Source organism: Sorex araneus, chromosome 2 (genome assembly GCF_027595985.1).
Source record: "Sorex araneus isolate mSorAra2 chromosome 2, mSorAra2.pri, whole genome shotgun sequence".
NCBI lineage: Eukaryota > Metazoa > Chordata > Mammalia > Eulipotyphla > Soricidae > Sorex > Sorex araneus.
In genome coordinates this window covers 244,119,718-244,136,844 of record NC_073303.1, presented here as the reverse complement: position 1 = coordinate 244,136,844, position 17,127 = coordinate 244,119,718, and the positions used below count along the sequence as shown (strand labels likewise).

At 67.3% G+C, this 17,127-nt stretch overlaps 1 protein-coding gene across 1 annotated transcript; it reads left to right on the top strand.

Annotated features, from left to right (window-relative positions):
- Positions 1 to 1,298: 1,298 nt before the first annotated feature.
- REXO1 (RNA exonuclease 1 homolog) lies at positions 1,299 to 16,645 on the top strand. The gene is made up of 16 exons (XM_055127878.1): positions 1,299 to 1,580; positions 7,804 to 9,476; positions 10,063 to 10,167; positions 10,690 to 10,918; positions 12,174 to 12,337; positions 12,861 to 12,992; positions 13,320 to 13,443; positions 13,846 to 13,959; positions 14,064 to 14,201; positions 14,284 to 14,397; positions 14,520 to 14,593; positions 14,810 to 14,920; positions 15,178 to 15,293; positions 15,390 to 15,528; positions 15,785 to 15,905; positions 15,982 to 16,645. Exons 1-16 carry the CDS (start codon positions 1,424 to 1,426, stop codon positions 16,068 to 16,070), a joined length of 3,600 nt encoding a protein of 1,199 aa, XP_054983853.1. The 5' UTR covers positions 1,299 to 1,423; the 3' UTR covers positions 16,071 to 16,645.
- Positions 16,646 to 17,127: the final 482 nt, after the last annotated feature.

Below are 17,127 nucleotides of genomic sequence, written 5' to 3'. Positions count from 1 at the left end.
ACACTCGGCAATGCTCAGGGGTCATTCCTGGCTCTGCACTCAAGAATTACTCCTGGCAGTGCTTGGGGGACCACATGGGATGCCAGGGATTGAACCTGGGTCAGCCGCATGCAAGGCAAACGCCCTACCAACTGTATCATTGCTCTGGCCCCTAAAAACCTTTTTTGGGGGGGACACACAACAGTTTTGAGGGCTTACTCCTGGATCTGCACTGAGGGATCATCCCTGGAGGTGATCAAGGGACCACATGGATGTTGGGGACTGAACTCGGTAGGCAGCATGCAAGGCAAACACTGTCTTCTCTCCTTCCCAACCCGCTCCAATCTTGTAGCATGAATCAGATCTCTTCAAGACTCCCCTTCTTTTTTTTTCATTTAATTTTTTTTTGTTTTTGTTTTTGGCCACACCTGGCGATGCTCGGGTTACTTCGGGCTCTGAGCTCAGAGGACCCTCTGGGATGATGCAGATCGAACCCCAGGGCAGCCACATGTAAGGCAAGCGCCTCACCTGCTGTACTCTCTCTCTCTCTCCGCCCCGCCTTTCCATTCTTTTGCGCACACATCCAGAAGTGGAATGGCTGACAGGGTGGACCCTTTGCCCCTTGCTTGGTGCCTTCATCCAGAATAGCATCAAGTTTGGAAAGAATAAAGTAAGACGCTCGATAGTGAGCATGAGAACGAGCAAATGAGAACCGGCCTCCTCCCGTGGACTTGGGCCGTTGCATCTCAGATAATAGTGCAGGTTGGAGAAAATGAACAAGTATTCAATATGCCAAAAACAGTAACAAGTCTCACAATGGAGACGTTACTGGTGCCTGCTCGAGCAAATCGATGAACAACGGGATGACAGTGATACAGTGAAACAGTGATAGACCATGTATTTCATCTCCTAGGGCTCCGGTGTTTTACAACCGGAGCCGCGGAACCCACCATGTCCAGCAGAGGGCGCTTCAGAAAAATCTTACTAATAATACAAATTAGATGCACGACTGGGGCCCCAAGGGCTTTTTTTTTTTTTAGTCAGGCGTGCGGTGGACAGCCCCGACGCTGCCGGCGCCAGGGGCTCCAAGGGGCGCTCCTGCCGCCTTGGAGGACCGAGCTCGGACGCCGGCGAGGCTCCCGGGTCCATCAGTCCGGCCCTCCTGTGTTCTTCGCCCCTTGTCCCCGGGCCGCTCGGCCCGATTCCCCGCCACCGCGCCGCGCCTCGGTCCCGGGGGAGCGGCCGTTTTCTGAGCAGGCGCGCCGCGGACAGCCGCTCCCGGGGTCCCTTGCGGCGGCGTCCCGGGGGCCTCCGGGGGCCTCGGAGGAAGATGGCGGCGGCGGCGGCGGGGTCCGTGAGGCGCGGGCGGCGGCCACCGCGGCGCCACTGAGGGGCCCCGGGGGCCCGCGCGGCTCCGGGCTGGGGCCCCGCCGCGGGACGGACCATGCTACGCTCCACCGGATTCTTCCGGGCCATCGACTGCCCCTATTGGGCCGGGGCGCCCGGGGGGCCCTGCCGGCGGCCCTACTGCCACTTCCGGCACCGCGGGGCCCGGGGCCCGGGTGCGCCCGGCGGCGGCGGAGCGGCGCCCTCGGCAGCAGGTAATGCCCGCTCGCCTGCCCGCGCCGGGCCCCGCGCCGGGGGCTGCCCCGGCCCCAGCCCCGCCCCCTCCCCCCTCCCCGGAGCAGGGGTCGGTCCCACCCGCTTCCCTCCCGGCTGCCCACGCCGGGGGCCGCGGGGCGGATCGCGGGGCCTCCGGGCGCCGCCGTTTCCACGGAGCGAGCGGAACCGTAAACAAGGAGGGGCCGCGGCGCCCGCGCGTGGGCAACCCCACCCCACCCCCACCCCCCGGCTGCCCGCGTTCCTCGGGGGGGAGGGGGGAGGGTCGATTCTCCTCCGCTCGCATCCCGCTTTCTCCCTGCACCCCTTCTCTGTTGGTGGGGTGGGCGAGGGAACTGGGCGGGGTCGGGGAGCCGCCGCTTGTGCGTTGCGGGCGCTGGGTGGGCACCTGGGGGCCTCCCGGCGGCCGAGGGCGGGGAGAGCTGCGGAGACTGTCAGGCCGGGCCGCCCGGAGGAGGTGTGGGCTGCCGGGACGTGGAGCACCGGGGCGGGGAAGGCGTTCGCGGTGGTGTCACCGCCGGGGGGGAGGCTCTGCCCGCAGGACCGCCCCTCCCGTGCCACCGGGCTCCTCCAGCCTCTCCGCGCCGCCCCCCAGTGCACGGGGGCCCGGGGGGGAGACATTTCTCAGAACCCTGGTTATTTTTGTTACTGTTTGCCGGGCCTCTACTCGGGAGGTGCCCAGCCCCGGAGCCACCTCCCTAGCCTGCTTGTCCCAAATGCCCCCCTTCAGAAGACCTGCACCCGCCCCACCCCCCCTTTGCCCACGCACAGCTGGAGCAACAATCAGTTCTGTTCTGAAACACGCAGAACCCCCGTGTATCACCAGATGTGAGTCTAACACCCCCCCCCCCCCATCCTCAAACAAAAGAGGAGGGCTGGACGGTGCAGTAGGCCTTGCGCCCTGTTTCCCAGGTTCAATCCCTGGCCCCCCAGCAGGGTCCCCGGAGTCTGCCAGGAGTGACTCCTGAGTAATCGCAGGGCACAGCGGGGCGTGGCCCCGCAACAACAAAAGCAGCCTGTCCTTGCCCGCTGGACTTCTTGGGACAGGAGGAAGAGGGACCTTTGCTGGGGCAGCCCCCACCTGCACCCCTGCGCCGTGACCACTGGGGGGAGCGAGCAGCCAGCCAGAGGGCGGCGGCTGGCTTCTAATAACCCCGGGGCTCTGCGCGGATGGGCAGCCGCGGGCAGCTCCTGGGGGCGGGGGGCTCTGGGTTCCTGGGGACGTTGTGCCACCTGACTCGTGGGCGCCTGCAGGGACCCCCGCTCTGCCAGCCCCTCTCACCTGTTGTCAGGTCTCACTGGCAGTCAGCTGATACCCCGATTCTTTGTGGGGGGCAGGCCAGGTTTAGTGGGAAGGTCCTGTCTGCTTTGTTTTCCAAAGAAAGGGCGACTGTGCCTGCCAGCTTCTCCTGTCAGTGCTTTTTATTTGAGGGGTATATCTGGGGGGTATGGGGAGTCTAGACACACCCGGTGGCCCTCCAGGTGACTCGAGGCTCAGTGCTCAGGATTCATTCCTTGGGAGCCGAGGACTGGCCCTGAATTGGCTGCACCACTCCCCCAGGGTGCGTTTTCTTTTTGTGGTGGGAAGAATGAGAGGGTCCCCCACCTGCTCGCCCTGACTCCCATCTTCCTCCAGGGGAGCTCGCCAGGCCAAGGCACCCCCATCCCTCAGCTCTCCCCTCCCCCCCACTTGAGGTCGTGACAAGCCTAGATTCCTCTCTGGCTCAGAGGCTGCCACACTTCAAGCCGGGCCACTTGTCCCAAGCTGCGGGGGGGGGGGGGGTCCCGCTGGGGGGCAGGGCTCCCCACCTCCAGGCACAGGTGCTGGTGCCCAGGTAGCAGCACACACTAGCGCAGGCCTTGTCCATGGCCCTGGGGGGCAAGAGAGACCCTGCATGGGCAGATCTGGGTGGCTGGGGTCTGGAGGCAGGCGGGCATCCAGGTGGTCTGTCCCCAGGGGAGGCCGTGTGGGCACCAGCCGGGTTCTTCAGGGAGCTCTGGGGCCCCTGCACCATGCGAACCCCTCGCCGTGTCTGGCGAGCGGGGTTCCACTGGGCTTCAGGCTGGATCCCCCTCCAGCGTCTCACAGCCTTAAGTCCTCCCTCTGGGCCCTCCTGGGAGATGCCTCTCATCCTGACCTTTTTCTGTGCCGCCCCCCTCACAAGCACAGGTACTGGCTGGACCCCTGAGCCTGCACACCCCCTTCCCCGGGGGCAGACCTGCAGCTCTGCAGGGCTCCTCAGGAAGTCTCCCTCAGCCCTCCCTCGCCCTTGCGGGTGACCTATTGTTCCATTGTTCAGGTTCACCAGGCTGCTGAGGGGCGGGGTCTGCGGCTTTCCCAGTTGGGGCTCCACTGGGGAGAGGCCCCCCACTCTCGGCTCCTCCTGGGCCTGGGGGTCCATCCCAGGCTGCCCAGGCCGCCCAGTCCCCGGCTTCCTCGTGCCAGGTGTGTGATCCACTTCTTTTTAATTTTTTTTTTTTTTTTTTTGCTTTTTGGGTCACTCCCAGCAATGCTCAGGGTTTATTCCTGGCTCTGCACTAGGAATTACTCCTGGCGGTGCTGGGGGGAACCATGTGGGATGCTGGGGATCGAACCCAGGTCTGCCGCATGCAAGGCAAACGCCCTACCCGCTGTGCTATCGCTCCAGCCCCTGTGCTCCACTTCTTGAGCCCCTCCCTGCTCCCAGTCGACAGCAGAGCCCTCTGCCCTTGGTTTCCGGGCTGGGCAGCCAGCCCCACCTTAATAGGGTTCTCTGGTTGGTGGTCCCCACACTTAGGGGCCCCTGGGGTAGTTTAGGGCAGTGGTTTTTTTTATTTTTGGGTCACACCCGGTGATGCTCAGGGGTTACTCCTGGCTCTGCACTCAGGAATTACTCCTGGCAGTGCTCAGGGGACCCTATGGGATGCTGGGAATCGAACCCGGGTCGGTGCAAGGCAAATGCCCTACCCGCTGTGCTATTGCTCCAGCCCTGGCAGTGGTCTTTTTTGGAGGGGTCACACCCTACTAAGGTCAGGGCGCACTCCTGACTGGGCTCGGGACTAGACAGTGCTGGGGATCGGACCTGGCCAGCTGTGTGCAAAGCCAGCACCTTCCCCGCTGTTCCCCTCCCTCCTCTCTGCTCTCCTCCCTCTCTCTCTTCCTTCTCTCCTCCTCCCTCCCTCCCTCTCTGTGTTCTCCTCTCTCTCTCTCTCTCTCTCTCTCTCTCTCTCTCTCTCTCTCTCTCTCTCTCTCTCTCTCTCCTCTCGCTCTCCCCCTCGGACCCTTACACACCAGGAGCGAGACCCAAGACCAGCAAGGGCTTCTTTCCTGGGTGGTCGGCAGGGACCTCTCCTGTGCCATCCTCCCCTCTGGGGACACTAGGCGATATCCGGGTCCCCACCCCCTTGGACTCTTGTGGCTTGGTACATTGGAATAGGGAGGCTGAGCCCTCCTGTAAGCGGACAGACCTTCTCCTCTCGGCCTCTGGCCTGGAGGCCAGCCGCCCTGTTGTGGCCTAGAAGAGCTCAGTGGGGTGCCCGAGTGCCCGCCATGGAGCCCCCCATCCGGGCCTGGATTTCTTCCCGTGTGACCCTGGCCATAGTGGGCGGCCTGGTCTGGCCTTGGGGATCAGCTCTGCCCAGCTCTGTCTGTGACACCTTGGGGGGCAGACGGGTGCGGTGCACCCTGCCCCAGCCATGTGTGTCCTAGACACCCGGCACCCAACTGTGTGCCAGGCTGCCCAGGCCGGTGGGCACCCGGGGCCCTGCGGGATTAGGAGGTGCTTGCCAGCGGGCCGTGGGTGAGCATGAGAGCGCCCTGCACTGTGCTCTTCGGGGCAGGGCTCTGTCCTGTCCCTTGTCCCCTGCAGTCCCCAGGAGCCCCCGCACTGGGAGGGGTGTCCCAGGGATGGCGGGGGCTGGGGCGCTGCTGGTGGGCATCGGAGGACAGAACCCGCACGTGAACTTGGCCCTGGCCACTCTGTGTCACCGCTTGTTGGCCCCTAATAAAGCACCAATGCTCCGCGCTCCCTGCTGTATGGCTCTTTCTTAGGGGTGCTCTCCTCCCCAGGCCTGCTGGGGGACGGCAGAGCCGTGGGACTCAGGTTTGGTGGCCAGTGTCCCCTCTGCTGCCCCCACCCACCCGCCTTCAGTGCTCGTGTCCACTGTCCCCTTCTGCACAGAGGCAGGGAGGGGCAGGGAGCAGATGCCGAGGCTGATTGGGGGTGGGTGCAGTCCGGGGGGGCCCTTTGTCACCTCTGGAGCCTTGGGCTGCCTCTGCGGGGCTTGCCTGAACCCCCTCCCAGTCTCCCCCAGGGCCCCTACCCTGCACAGGGGACCTCTAGATTCTGGGGTGGGGTTTGGGGTGCCGCCCAGACGCCCCTTCCTGCAGAGCCCCCAGCACGGGAGACGCAGGCAGCCAGGGCACCCCCCTCGGGCCTCGAGTTAGTCCGTGCCAGGAGGTCATCACTACCCCCGAGTCAGAGTGTTCTTGCCAGCCGGCAGAACCGGTGGGCGGGTGGGAGAGGCACTTGCCTTGGCCAATGGGATCTGACCCCCCCCGCACCCCGTGGCACCCCCTGAGCACTGTGCTGTGGCCCAGACCCTTCCCCCAGAGCCCAGAACAAGACACAATGTTCTTGCACTCCCCACCTGCAGCCCCCCCACTCCGGGCCAGGGCCGGGGCGAGCCGCTTGTGTTCCGGCTTATCGGGCCAGCAGGGACACTGGCACCTGGTGTCCCCGCGGCCCACGCCTGGCAAGCACGGGGGTCAGTGGGCTGTGACCGGTGAGCGCAGCCCAGCAGAGGCTTTATCAGGCCACAGTGGGGAGGGGGGAGCACTGTAGCCTGAGCTTATCGCTGGGGACCTTGAGCAGAGCATGTGGGGGCAGGCGAGACCCGTCCATGGGAACGCAGGGGTGATGGGGTGTTGAGGGGGGCAGCCTGGGGGGTGGGGCAGGACGCCCGCTAGTTAGGGCCCCTGGGGGGCTTGCATCCCCTTGTCAGGAGGGAGAGGGGCCCCCTGTAGCCCCGGTGCGGGGCTCGGGAACTGCTCTGGTGTCTCCACCGGGCCAGTTAGGGCTCTTCCCGCACAGACCAGCCCCTCTCGAGGGGAAAGATTAAAGAAGCCAAACAAAAGCTCGGTTCACTTGTTTACCACATGCACACTGGCCTGGTGCAGCCCCAGGCCCCACTAATCCCTGGGACTGGGGGTACATATGATGAACACCCCCCAGGGACAGCCCCCCACCCCGCCATTGTTGAGCAGCTGCTGGGTAGTTTGGGGGGGCCCTCCTCCAGGGCCCAGCACCTTCCCTCACCTGCGGGTCCCACAGACCTGCCTGCAAAAGGCCCTGAACCCCAGGACAGGGGCCCATGGGGCTGCCGAGCTCCGGCGGGTGTGGGTGGGGGTTAGGCTGGGGGACCTGAGCCCCTTCAGTGCAGGCCCCACCACCTTGAGGAGCCCCCCACTTCCTGCCAGCCAGCTGGATCGCCAGGCAGGGGTCAGTCAGCCTTCCAGGACATCCCTTCCCCTGACCTCTGACCCGAGACCTCTGGGAGGTGAGATCCCGTTGGTCCATCCATCCCCCGCTTCCTGAGGAGCAGCCCACACAGGCAGGGGGCAGGGGGCCCGTACCCCGCTCCCTCCCATGGACACCTGCTCTGCGGGTGCCCTGAGGGTGACGTGTCTGGGCAGGGCTGAGATGCTCCCTCTTTGCGGTTGGGGGGCTCCATCCTGCTGCTGGGGGTCTCTGGGCTGACCCAGGTAGGCACTCGCCACACTGGGGTTCCCCGACAGGGGGTGGGTGAGATGCTGTGGCCAGCCCCTGGGGCACCCCCAGCACTTCCTTGCTAGATAAAACCAGCCCCGCCAGCCAGTACCCTCCACAGACCCTCCACCTGGAGACCCCTTGTTAGGGTTTGGGGGCCACGCCTGCATCGGGGGACCTGGAGTGTAGGTCGGCCACATGCCGAGCAAGTGCCCTCCCTCCTGCAGCCTCCTTCTGCCCCGACGCCCTTTTCCTCGAGGGGTGTGGTGAGGGGCCTGGGTGGGGAAGGCCCTGGAGCTCAGGTTGGCATGCAGGTGGCCCGGGTGTGACGTGTGGCCCCCAACCCCACTCAGCCACAGACCACCCCGCAGCGTCAGCCCGGGCGCCCGCTGCCCACCCGGAAGCCATGCCGGGCAGAGGCCCCGGGCTCATGCCATCCCCCCCCTCTTCCTTGCAGGGCTGGGCTACGACCCCTACAACCCCGAGCTGCCCAAGCCCCCCACGCCTCGGGAGAATGGCGCCCTGGGCCGCGGGGACGAGCCGCGCGCCGGCGAGCTGGAGCTGGAGCTGGTCAACCAGGCTATCGAGGCCGTGCGCTCTGAGGTGGAGCTGGAGCAGCGGCGCTACCAGGAGCTGCTGGACACGGCCCGCGAGCAGGGCGCTGCGCCTGACGCCCCGGGCCCCGCCGGCCTGGACGACGGCACCTTCTCGCTCGCTTTCGACTACAGCCCCGGCCGCTGCGGCGCAGGGCCCCCCGACGCCACCTACCAGCCCACCCCGCTGGCCCCCGTCGAGGCCGGTGGCAGCAAGTACTCGCTGGGCCCCGGGGCCAGCGGCGGCGGCGCCCTGGAGTACATCCCCAAGGCGCTGAGCCAGCCCCGGCGCGCCCGGCCGGTGCCCAGCGGCAAGTACGTGCTGGATGACTCCAAGCCGTCCACGGACCTGGAGTACGACCCGCTGTCCAACTTCTCCGCCCGGCTGCTTAGCAGGAGCAGGGCCGGGGCCAGTGACGAGCCCTCGGCCAAGCGGCCCCGGGGCTCCCGACCCAGTGAGCCCTACACGCCCGCCCCGGGCAAGCCCTGTGACCCCTTTGCCGGCTGCGAGGCCCGTTTCTCCGACTCCGACGACGACGAGGAGAGCGAGGCGCCTGGGGCCCCCGCCAGTCCCCCCAGAGACCAGGCTGCTGCCCCCACCACGGGGAGCCGGAGTCCCCAGAGGCCAGCCTCCAAGGAGGGCCACCAGGAGCCCGATGAGGGGGCGCTGCGGCTGACCAGGGAGACGGCCGTGCAGTGCGACGGGGGGGACCTGGGCCAGCCCCCCGGCACCAAGCCCACACCCCCTGGCCCCGCCTCCCAGGAGCACCGTGACCCCAAGGAGGGGAAGCCCAAGAAGAAGAGCCACAAGGACAAGGATGGCGTCGCCAAAAAGGACAGGGCCAAGGGCACCCCACCCGCAGGGCGCCCCGAGAAGGTGCGCACGGACAAGAGAGGCCTGCAGGCCAGCGGACCCCGGCCTGCAGCGGGCACCAAGAGGAAGCCGTCCGCGGCCAGCCCCGGGGCCGGCTCAGGGAAGGCCCAGCCTGAGAGGCCGCAGCCCAGCCCCACCAACGGGGGTCCCCGGGCTGGCCCCCAGGACCGGCCCAGTGGCGGCGGCGGTGGCGGGAAGGCCTGGGTGGGGAAGTTGGCAGAGCGCAAGACCCGCTCCCTGGACGAGGGGGCCGCCCGCAATGCCCCCAAGCTGAAGAGGCGCGCCCTGAGCCACGCGGAGCTTTTCGGGGATGAGAGTGAGGACGAGGCGCCCCCTGCCCGCCCCCCTCGGGCGCCCGCCCTCCCCAGCCTCAGCTCCAGCTCCGACTCAGACTCGGACAGCAGCAGGGAGTGGGGGCCGCCCAAGCGCCTCAAGGTCTCCCCGCCTCCCGCCTGCACCTCCAGTCTGGCCTCCCCCCCTCCCTCCTCCTCCTCCTCCTCCTCCTCCCCCTCCCCGGGGGCGGGTGCGGCCTCCGTGGCCGTGGACTACGCCGCCCTGGAGAAGGAGGTGGACTTTGACTCGGACCCCATGGAGGAGTGTCTGCGCATCTTCACCGAGTCCACTCGCGTCAAGACCCAGGACAGGGGCCGGCTGGCCCGGCAGGTGAGGGCGCCCGGCCGCCGCACCCCGCGCCCCAGCCTCGGCCGCCCCGGAACCCACGGCGGGCGGCCGCCCACCCGCTGCCCGTCCAGAAAGAGGACCCGGCGGGGCCCTGCGCAGCTTCTGGCAACTTCTGACCGACTGGCTAAGGGGTACCGGGCGCCCGCCGTCCCCCTGCTCCCCTGCCTCCTCTTCCCCCTCTCCCCTCCCTGGCCCCCCTTGCTTTTCTCTCTCTGCCTCCCTCCCAGTTCACCCCGAAACCTGCCGTCTGGGTTCTCCTCCCCGTCTAGCCACCAGAGGGAGCAAGTGCGTCAGCGCCCCCCCACCCCAACCCTTAGTTCTGGTGGGGGGTCACGGGCTCCTGGGTGCCCCCCAGCCCCACCCTGGCTGGCCTCGGGGCCCTTGCCAGGGTCCGGCTCCCGTTGTCCCCCTCCCTCCGAGCAGCCCTGCCCGTGGGAGGGAGGCGGGGATCAGGCACTGCCCCGGGCTTCACCACGGGCAGGCCCTGGAGGGAGGCTGGGGCACCCAGTGCCAGGGCTGGGGGGTTGGCTGGGGGGGGGCCTGGCTGAGGGTTTGCACCGTCTTTCAGCCCCCCAAGGAAGATAAGACTGAGGACAAGGGCCAGGCGGGCCTGACCACGCTCTTCCCGGGGCAGAAGAGAAGGGTTTCGCACCTGACCAAGCAGGGGAAGGAGGTAAGGGGCGGCCGGACAGCCCGTCACACCTCCCCCATTGTCCCCCTCCAACCCCCCCCCGCCTTCTCCCCCCTCCTTCCCCACATCCCCGTGTCCAGTGTCCAGCCAGTCGCCGCCCCGAGGTGCAGCCCTGCAGCCCTGGGCCTGTGGCCCCTCCCCCCGGCAGGGTGGCCTTGGCCTCGACCACACCTCTCTGAGCTGGGCGTCCTCCCGGGGCGCATAGCTGGCCGGCCTGAGCACCTTGGACAGGGCGTCCATTGTTTGAGCCCCAGGGGTGGGGGAGCGAAGCAAAGGGGTGCTTCCCTGCAGAGGGGAAGGGGCCCGGCCATGGGGAACGGGCCTGCAGCGGCCTGGGGCCCCCCGGGGCCTGGCTGGAGGCAGGGCCTGGGCTTGGGGGTCTCTGTACCTCGCTGGCCGCCAGCGGAGCACGCACGAGCTGGAAGAAGGCGGGAGGCGGGGTGCCCCACTGCACCCCACGCCCTCAGGATGACACCTTGGGCCCTGGTGTTTCTCGTGCTGCAGGTGGAGCCCTCAAGGAGGGTCCCGGCGCCTCCTGCCCGGCCCCCCAGCGCCCAGGAAGTGTGCTACCGGCGAGCCCAGCAGGCCCAGCAGGACTCGGCCCGGTGGCTGCTTTCCGCCCAGAAGCCTTCGTCCTCGTCCTCCTCCTCCTCCTCTTCCTCCTCTGTGCACATCTCGGCACCCGGCGAGAAGCGGAGAATAGCTCACGTGCCCAACCCCCGCCTGGCTGCAGGTGAGGAGAAGGGAGGGCTGGGGGGGAGGGGGCGGCTGCCTCTGCAGCTGCTGAGTCCAGCCTGTCTCTCCCCCGCCCCCCCTCCCCCCCAACACACACACTGGGTCTCAGAACTGTCCCTCACGGGCCTCTGTCAGCCCTGACCCTGCCAGGCTGGGCTGTCCCATGAGGGTGGCTCCTAGCCTGCCTTCAGGTGAAGACCAGAGGTGCAGCATGGAGGGTTTCCACGGACCACCGGGGGCTTCCTGCCCACCCGATCGCCCAGCACAGTCTGACCCGTGCCTCGGGCCATTTGCAGGCCAGCACGTCCACCCCCCAGACCCCAGGCAATGCTGTGTGGGTCAGTGGAAGTCGGGGTGGAGGGGGGAGCAAATCTGAGTCACGGGCTAGTTGCCTGGCATGAGGCTGCCCCAGGTTTGATCCCCAGCACCTCATAGGGTCCCCCCACCCGCCCCAGCACTGCCAGGAGTGATCCCTGAGCACAGAGCCTGGAGTCGGCCCTGAGCACTGCAGGGTGTGGCCACAAGACAGACAAACAACAGAACACTGGAGTCACGTGGAGTCCTGAGCCCCCGGAGTGGTTTCGGGTTCCTTTGGGAACGCACGTTCCCACCCCAAGCCGGCCCCCCACTGCACACACATGCTTGTAGAATCAAGGCGGAACCCCCCCTCTCCCCCCATGTCTTGCCTGCTCACCTGAAGAAACCAGTTAACCTGCTCTCTGGGCCGAAGCCCCCCCACTCGTTGCCCCTGCCCCAGAAACGAGCCAGCAGTGATGCCCCCCACCCCGCCCGTTGTGACCTCATCAAAGAGAGTGTCAGAACACAGGGGCCGCGCACACGGGCGCTCTGGCAGCTGGTCACAATGGCCAGACCCGGGGCACCCCAGACCTCAGGTCCTCAGCCCCGGAGCCAGGACCTGACCTCCCGCAGACGCCAATGCCTCGGAGTCGGGGGCCAGAACATGCGGCAGAGGCTCCCCCCGTGCTCCGCCACTCGCCCGACCACCCCCGCGGCCACGTGGCCTGAGCCGGCCTCCGGTGCCCCGTGTGTTCGCGCCCCCTCCATGGCCTCGCGGCAAAGCGGATAGAACCTAATGTCCTTCCACAGCCCGCGCTCCCGCCCCCGGCCCTTCCCCCTGTGCTCGGACATGCACGTCCTGCTCCTGCTCAAGGGCCGCGGCTGCCTGGTGCTCTGCAGCTCCGTCATGGGGGCGCTCTCCTCCTGCGCTCACGCCCCCGACGCCCCCCCGCCAGCCCCCGCAGGTGCCAAGAGGACCCTGGCGGCCAGCAGCAGCCAGCCCCCCAATGGGCCCGAGCTGGGTGGGCAGCCCCTGAAGACGCGCACGCTGTCGGGGATGGCATCCAAGACGACCAGCACCGTCACCCCCAAACGCGTCGCTCACAGCCCATCTCTTCAGGTACCCGGCTGCCCCCCGCTGCCACTGTTCCGGCCAGGGAGCCTCGTGCATCCTGGTTCGTCCTTCCCCCCCCAGCGAGCCCCTCTCTCGAGGCTGTCCCCTCCGCAGGTACCTTTGTGAAGGTAGCCCCCCCCACTGTCCAGCTGCCGGACACAGGTAACTCTCTGGGCAGGTCCAGCCCACTTGGGGATGCCCGGTGCCGGGAGCTTTGTTTACAGCCCCCGGGCACGGAGCCCTGCGGGCCAGGGCACACCCGGCCTTGTGTGCAGCCAGCCCCCAGCTCTAACCTGTCAGACCCTCCCTAGCCGCGTCCCACCCTGCCCCTCCCTGGCCCGCCTGGGGGATAAGAAAGGGGCCGAGGAGCGGCTTCAGCTCACTTGGCCTCCCAGGCTTCGGCTGACAGCTGCCCGCAGCCATGCAGGCCCTGCTGCCCGTGCCCATCTACGTCGTGCTGCCCATTGTGGTGCCCGTGCCCGTTCCCCAGCCCATGGGCCACCCCGGGCTCTGTCTGCCTCCCCTGCAGAGTCTAAAGAAGCCCGTTATCCCCAAAGAATTCGGGGGCAAAGTCCCCACCGTCATCCGCCAGCGATACCTCAACCTGTTCATCGAGGAGTGCCTCAAATTCTGCCCCTCCAGCCAGGAGGCCATCGAGAAGGTGGGGGGGGGTAGTTTGTGTGTGTGTGTTTGGAAGTATGGGTGTGTGTGTGTGGGGGGGTGTGTTTGGAGGTAGGGTGGGGGGGTGTAGGTAGGATTGGGTGCGTGTGTGTGTAGGTATGGTGGGGGGGTGTGTTTGGAGGTAGGGTGGGGGTATGTGTGGGGGGTGTTTGGAGGAGGCAGGGTGTGTGTGTGTGTGTGTGTGGAGGCAGAGTGTGTGTGTGTGTGTGTGTGTGTGTGTGTGTGTGTGTGTGTGTGTGTGTTTGGAGGCAGGGTGGGGGTGTGTGTGAGGGGTGGCCCCGCAGGGCTGAAACCGTGCCGGCTGCAGGCGCTGAATGAGGAGAAGGCGGCCTTTGACCGCAGCCCCAGCAAGAACATCTACCTGAACGTGGCCGTGAACACACTCAAGAAACTGCGCGGCCTGGTCCCCAGCGCCGGGCCCGGCATCACCAGTGAGTTTGCGGGAGAGGGGGGCCGGGACAGGGGGAGGCTGTTGCGGGGGGGGGGCGGGGGGGCGGGAGGCAGATCCCGCTGCTGCCTTTTTGCAGCAATGGGTGCTGGAGGACCGCAGACAAGTCTTCTGGGCACGCAGCCCCTTCTCGCTTTTAGCGGCTCCTCCCCCCTCCCGCGCCAGCCCGCTAATGAACCGGCCACTGCGGAGTGGCCACCCGCCGCCCGCCTGCATTAGGTCTGGGGGTGCCCCCTTCTCCCGCTCCCCAGACGCATTAAGCTGGGCTCTCCCCTCGCACCTCTGTATTGAGGAAAGGGGTGGGGGGAGGATTTTTGGCCACCACCCCAGGCCTGGGAGCGGGTGGGGGGGGCACTTCTGGTCACACGAGACCGTCCCGCCGCAGAGCCCAGCAGCCGGAGGTTGGTGTCCCACGAGGTGGTGTTGGGCGGCAAGTTGGCTGCCAAGACCAGCTTCTCGCTCAGCCGGCCCAGCAGCCCCCGCGTGGGGGACCTCAAAGGTGAGTCTCTGGGGAGAGGGGGGCCGTGGGGCAGGGGCACGGGGAGTCCCGGGGGGATTGGGGGGTGGGACCTGAGCCACCCGGGGCCTGTCGCCCGCCCGCAGGCGTCGCCCTGTACGGCCGCCTCAAGGACTACCTGCTGAGCGAGGGCCAGCTGCAGGAGAACGGCTTCCCCTTCCCGCACCCTGAGCGGCCCGGCGGCGCCGTCCTCTTCACGGCCGAGGAGAAGAAGCCCAAGGACTGTGAGTGGGGGGCGCGGGGCGTGGGGGGGCGGTGGGCCGGGTAGGGGCGGCCACTCAGCAGCCCGGCGCCCCCCCCCCCCAGCCTCATGCAGGATCTGCTGCCGCTGCGGGGCCGAGTACCTGGTGCTGCCGTCGGGCCGCTGCGTGCGCCAGGAGGAGTGCGTGTACCACTGGGGGCGGCTGCGGCGGAACCGGGGTAGGCGGGGCTGGCTCCTGGGCGGGGCGGGGCAGGGGGGGGTGGGGGATGGGGGGTGGCTGCAACTCCCGCCCCGGCAAGGTGGGGGCGTGAGGTCCCGGCTGACACGCCCCCTCCTGCAGTGGCCGGCGGCTGGGAGAACCAGTACATGTGCTGCTCGGGCGCCGTGGGCTCCACCGGCTGTCAGGTGGCCAAGGTAGCGCCCGCCCTGCCCCTCCGGCACTGACCCCCCTGGGAGTCGCATCCCTGTCTCTCTGCAGCCCCGCATCCTGGGCTGGGGCCCTGCGGGAGGGGGGAGGGGTCCCTGGGCCCGACGGAGCTGCCCCCGGGGTGTTGGCGTTGGGGTTGAGTCAGGCCCCCCCCCCCCCCCCCCGACTCAGGGACACCCCCCTCCCGCCCCCCCCACCCCCAGCAACACGTGCAGGACGGCAGGAAGGAAAACCTGGAGGGGTTCGTGAAGACCTTCGACAAGGAGCTCGCCGAGGGGGCGCACCCGGGGATCTACGCCCTGGACTGTGAGATGGTGCGCACCCCCCCCACCCCCTGAACTGGTGCGGGCCTGGGGTGCAGGAGAGAGCAGATGCAGGCCGGGTCGGCGCTTGCCGTGTGCACGGCTGCCCCCAGTTCCATCCCCCAGGGTTCTGTAGAAACCGGCTAGCGGCCGTACAGCGGGGAGGGCACCCCAGACAGCATCCCCCCATTCCCGCTGCCTGGCGGCCTCGCCCTCCCCAGCCCGCCTCACGCTGGCGGGGGCGCCGGGGGGGGGTTCCGTGCCCACAGTCCTACACGACCTACGGCCTGGAGCTGACGCGCGTCACCGTGGTGGACACCGACATGCAGGTGGTGTACGACACCTTCGTCAGGCCTGACAACGAGATTGTGGACTACAACACGCGGTGTGTGCGCGTGCGCAGGCGCCCCATGCCCCGACCCGCCCCGCCCCCCGCCCTGCCCCGCTAAGGCCCGCGCCCCTCCCCCCCGCCACCCTGCAGGTTCTCAGGGGTGACGGAGGCCGACCTCGCCGATACGAGCACCTCGCTCCGCGACGTGCAGGCCGTCCTGCTGAGCATGTTTAGCTCCGACACCATCCTCATCGGACACAGCCTGGAGAGTGACCTGCTGGCCTTAAAGGTGTGTCTCTGGGGGCTGGAGCACAGCGGGTGGGGGGGGCGTTTGCCTTGCACGCAGCCGACCCAGGTTTGATTCCCAGCATCCCAGAGAGTCCCCTGAGCACCGCCAGGAGTCATTCCTGAGTGCAGAGCCAGGAGTCACCCCTGAGCATCGCCGGGTGTGACCCAAAAAGCCAAAAAAAAAAAAAGTATCCCACAGCCTGGAGGGCCTGAGCCTTGGCCCTGCCCTGTGGGCTGACCCTCCATGGCCCTTGCAGGTCATCCATAGCACCGTGGTGGACACGTCCGTGCTCTTCCCACACCGCCTGGGCCTGCCCTACAAGCGCTCCCTGCGGAATCTGATGGCTGACTACCTCAAACAGATCATCCAGGACAATGGTGAGTCTGGGGGCACGGCAGGGGGAGGGTGGGACCACAGGGGAGCCCCGGCCTGACCGAGTCCCTCCCCGAGCAGTGGACGGGCACAGTTCCAGCGAGGATGCCAGCGCCTGCATGCACCTGGTGGTCTGGAAGATCCGCGAAGATGCCAAGACCAAGCGGTGACCCCCCCCTGCGCCGCCCTCCCCCCTACCCCGCCACCCTGCCCGCCCGCCTCCAAAACAGTGCAATAAATCTCGAGAGCTAGCCCTGTCCGCGTCGCCCCGCAGGACACGGGGCCGAGAGCACAGGACGAGCAGGCACCACCCCCACCCCACCCCGAGACTCCTGCTGGCCTCCCCCCACCCCACCCCGACCCCCAGCAGTGCGGCCGCCAGCTTCTCTCTGTGGTGGTATGGGGGGGACGTGCATCACAGGTGGGGGGCTTGGAACGGGGGTCCTCTTTCATTCTTTTGTATTGTTCTTTTTATTATTTTTAATTTAAACCTGATAACTTGCTAAGTTGTCTTCCCCTTCCTCCGTGGCACCAGACCCTAGTTCTGTGTCGTGTCCGCCCCTCATTCCCACAAACGACCGTGGGGGCTGGGAATCGCCCAGAATCCCCCCTTAGTAGTTCTAGCCCCGCCTAGATGTGGGCCGTGGGAGCCGGCCGCCTCCGCTCCTCAGGTGAGCCAAGGCCCCCCACCCTGGCCCCTTCCCTCTCCCTGGCAGGGACTGAATAAATGTTTGTATGAATTTTACATCTGGCTCCTGGCTTTGGGTTCTTTTCGGTTTTGGGGGGGCTCACTCCTGCCTCTGCTAAGGGGACCCACACAGTGCCGGGGGTGGAACAGAGGCCAGCCGCTACGAGGTGAGCGCCGTCCACTCCAGTGGCTCTTGGCCTCAGTTTCGGGTTCTGGTGATGTGTCCAGGTCGCCTCTTGAGGTCACCCCGACTGGACCTGGGGGACAGCTGCCCCAGTGCCTGCTCACCTGGAGCCCGCAGAGACACAGTGTTCCCAAGCGGGCCCAGAGCCTGTGCAGCTTTGAAGTGGGCGCTTGTCCCTGCATGGCTGGCCGGAGTGCCTCAGGGGTTGCTGTGGCACATGGGGCCCGCGAGCCTCTAATGCAAGCCCAGACACACACACACACACACACACATATTTCTGTGTATACGTGGCTCCTGCCCCGCAGCAGCACCCAGAGTCCAAACACAGGAAGTGTGAAGTCCCTCTGGTCCAGCC

Bases quoted from the DNA above. Each gene is read 5' to 3' on its own strand.
- REXO1 (XM_055127878.1), top strand. From the start codon at position 1,424: ATGCTACGCTCCACCGGATTCTTCCGGGCCATCGACTGCCCCTATTGG. The intron at 1,581-7,803 runs GTAATGCCCGCT...TCTTCCTTGCAG, and splicing joins AGCGGCGCCCTCGGCAGCAG to GGCTGGGCTACGACCCCTAC. The intron at 15,529-15,784 runs GTGTGTCTCTGG...TGGCCCTTGCAG, and splicing joins GTGACCTGCTGGCCTTAAAG to GTCATCCATAGCACCGTGGT.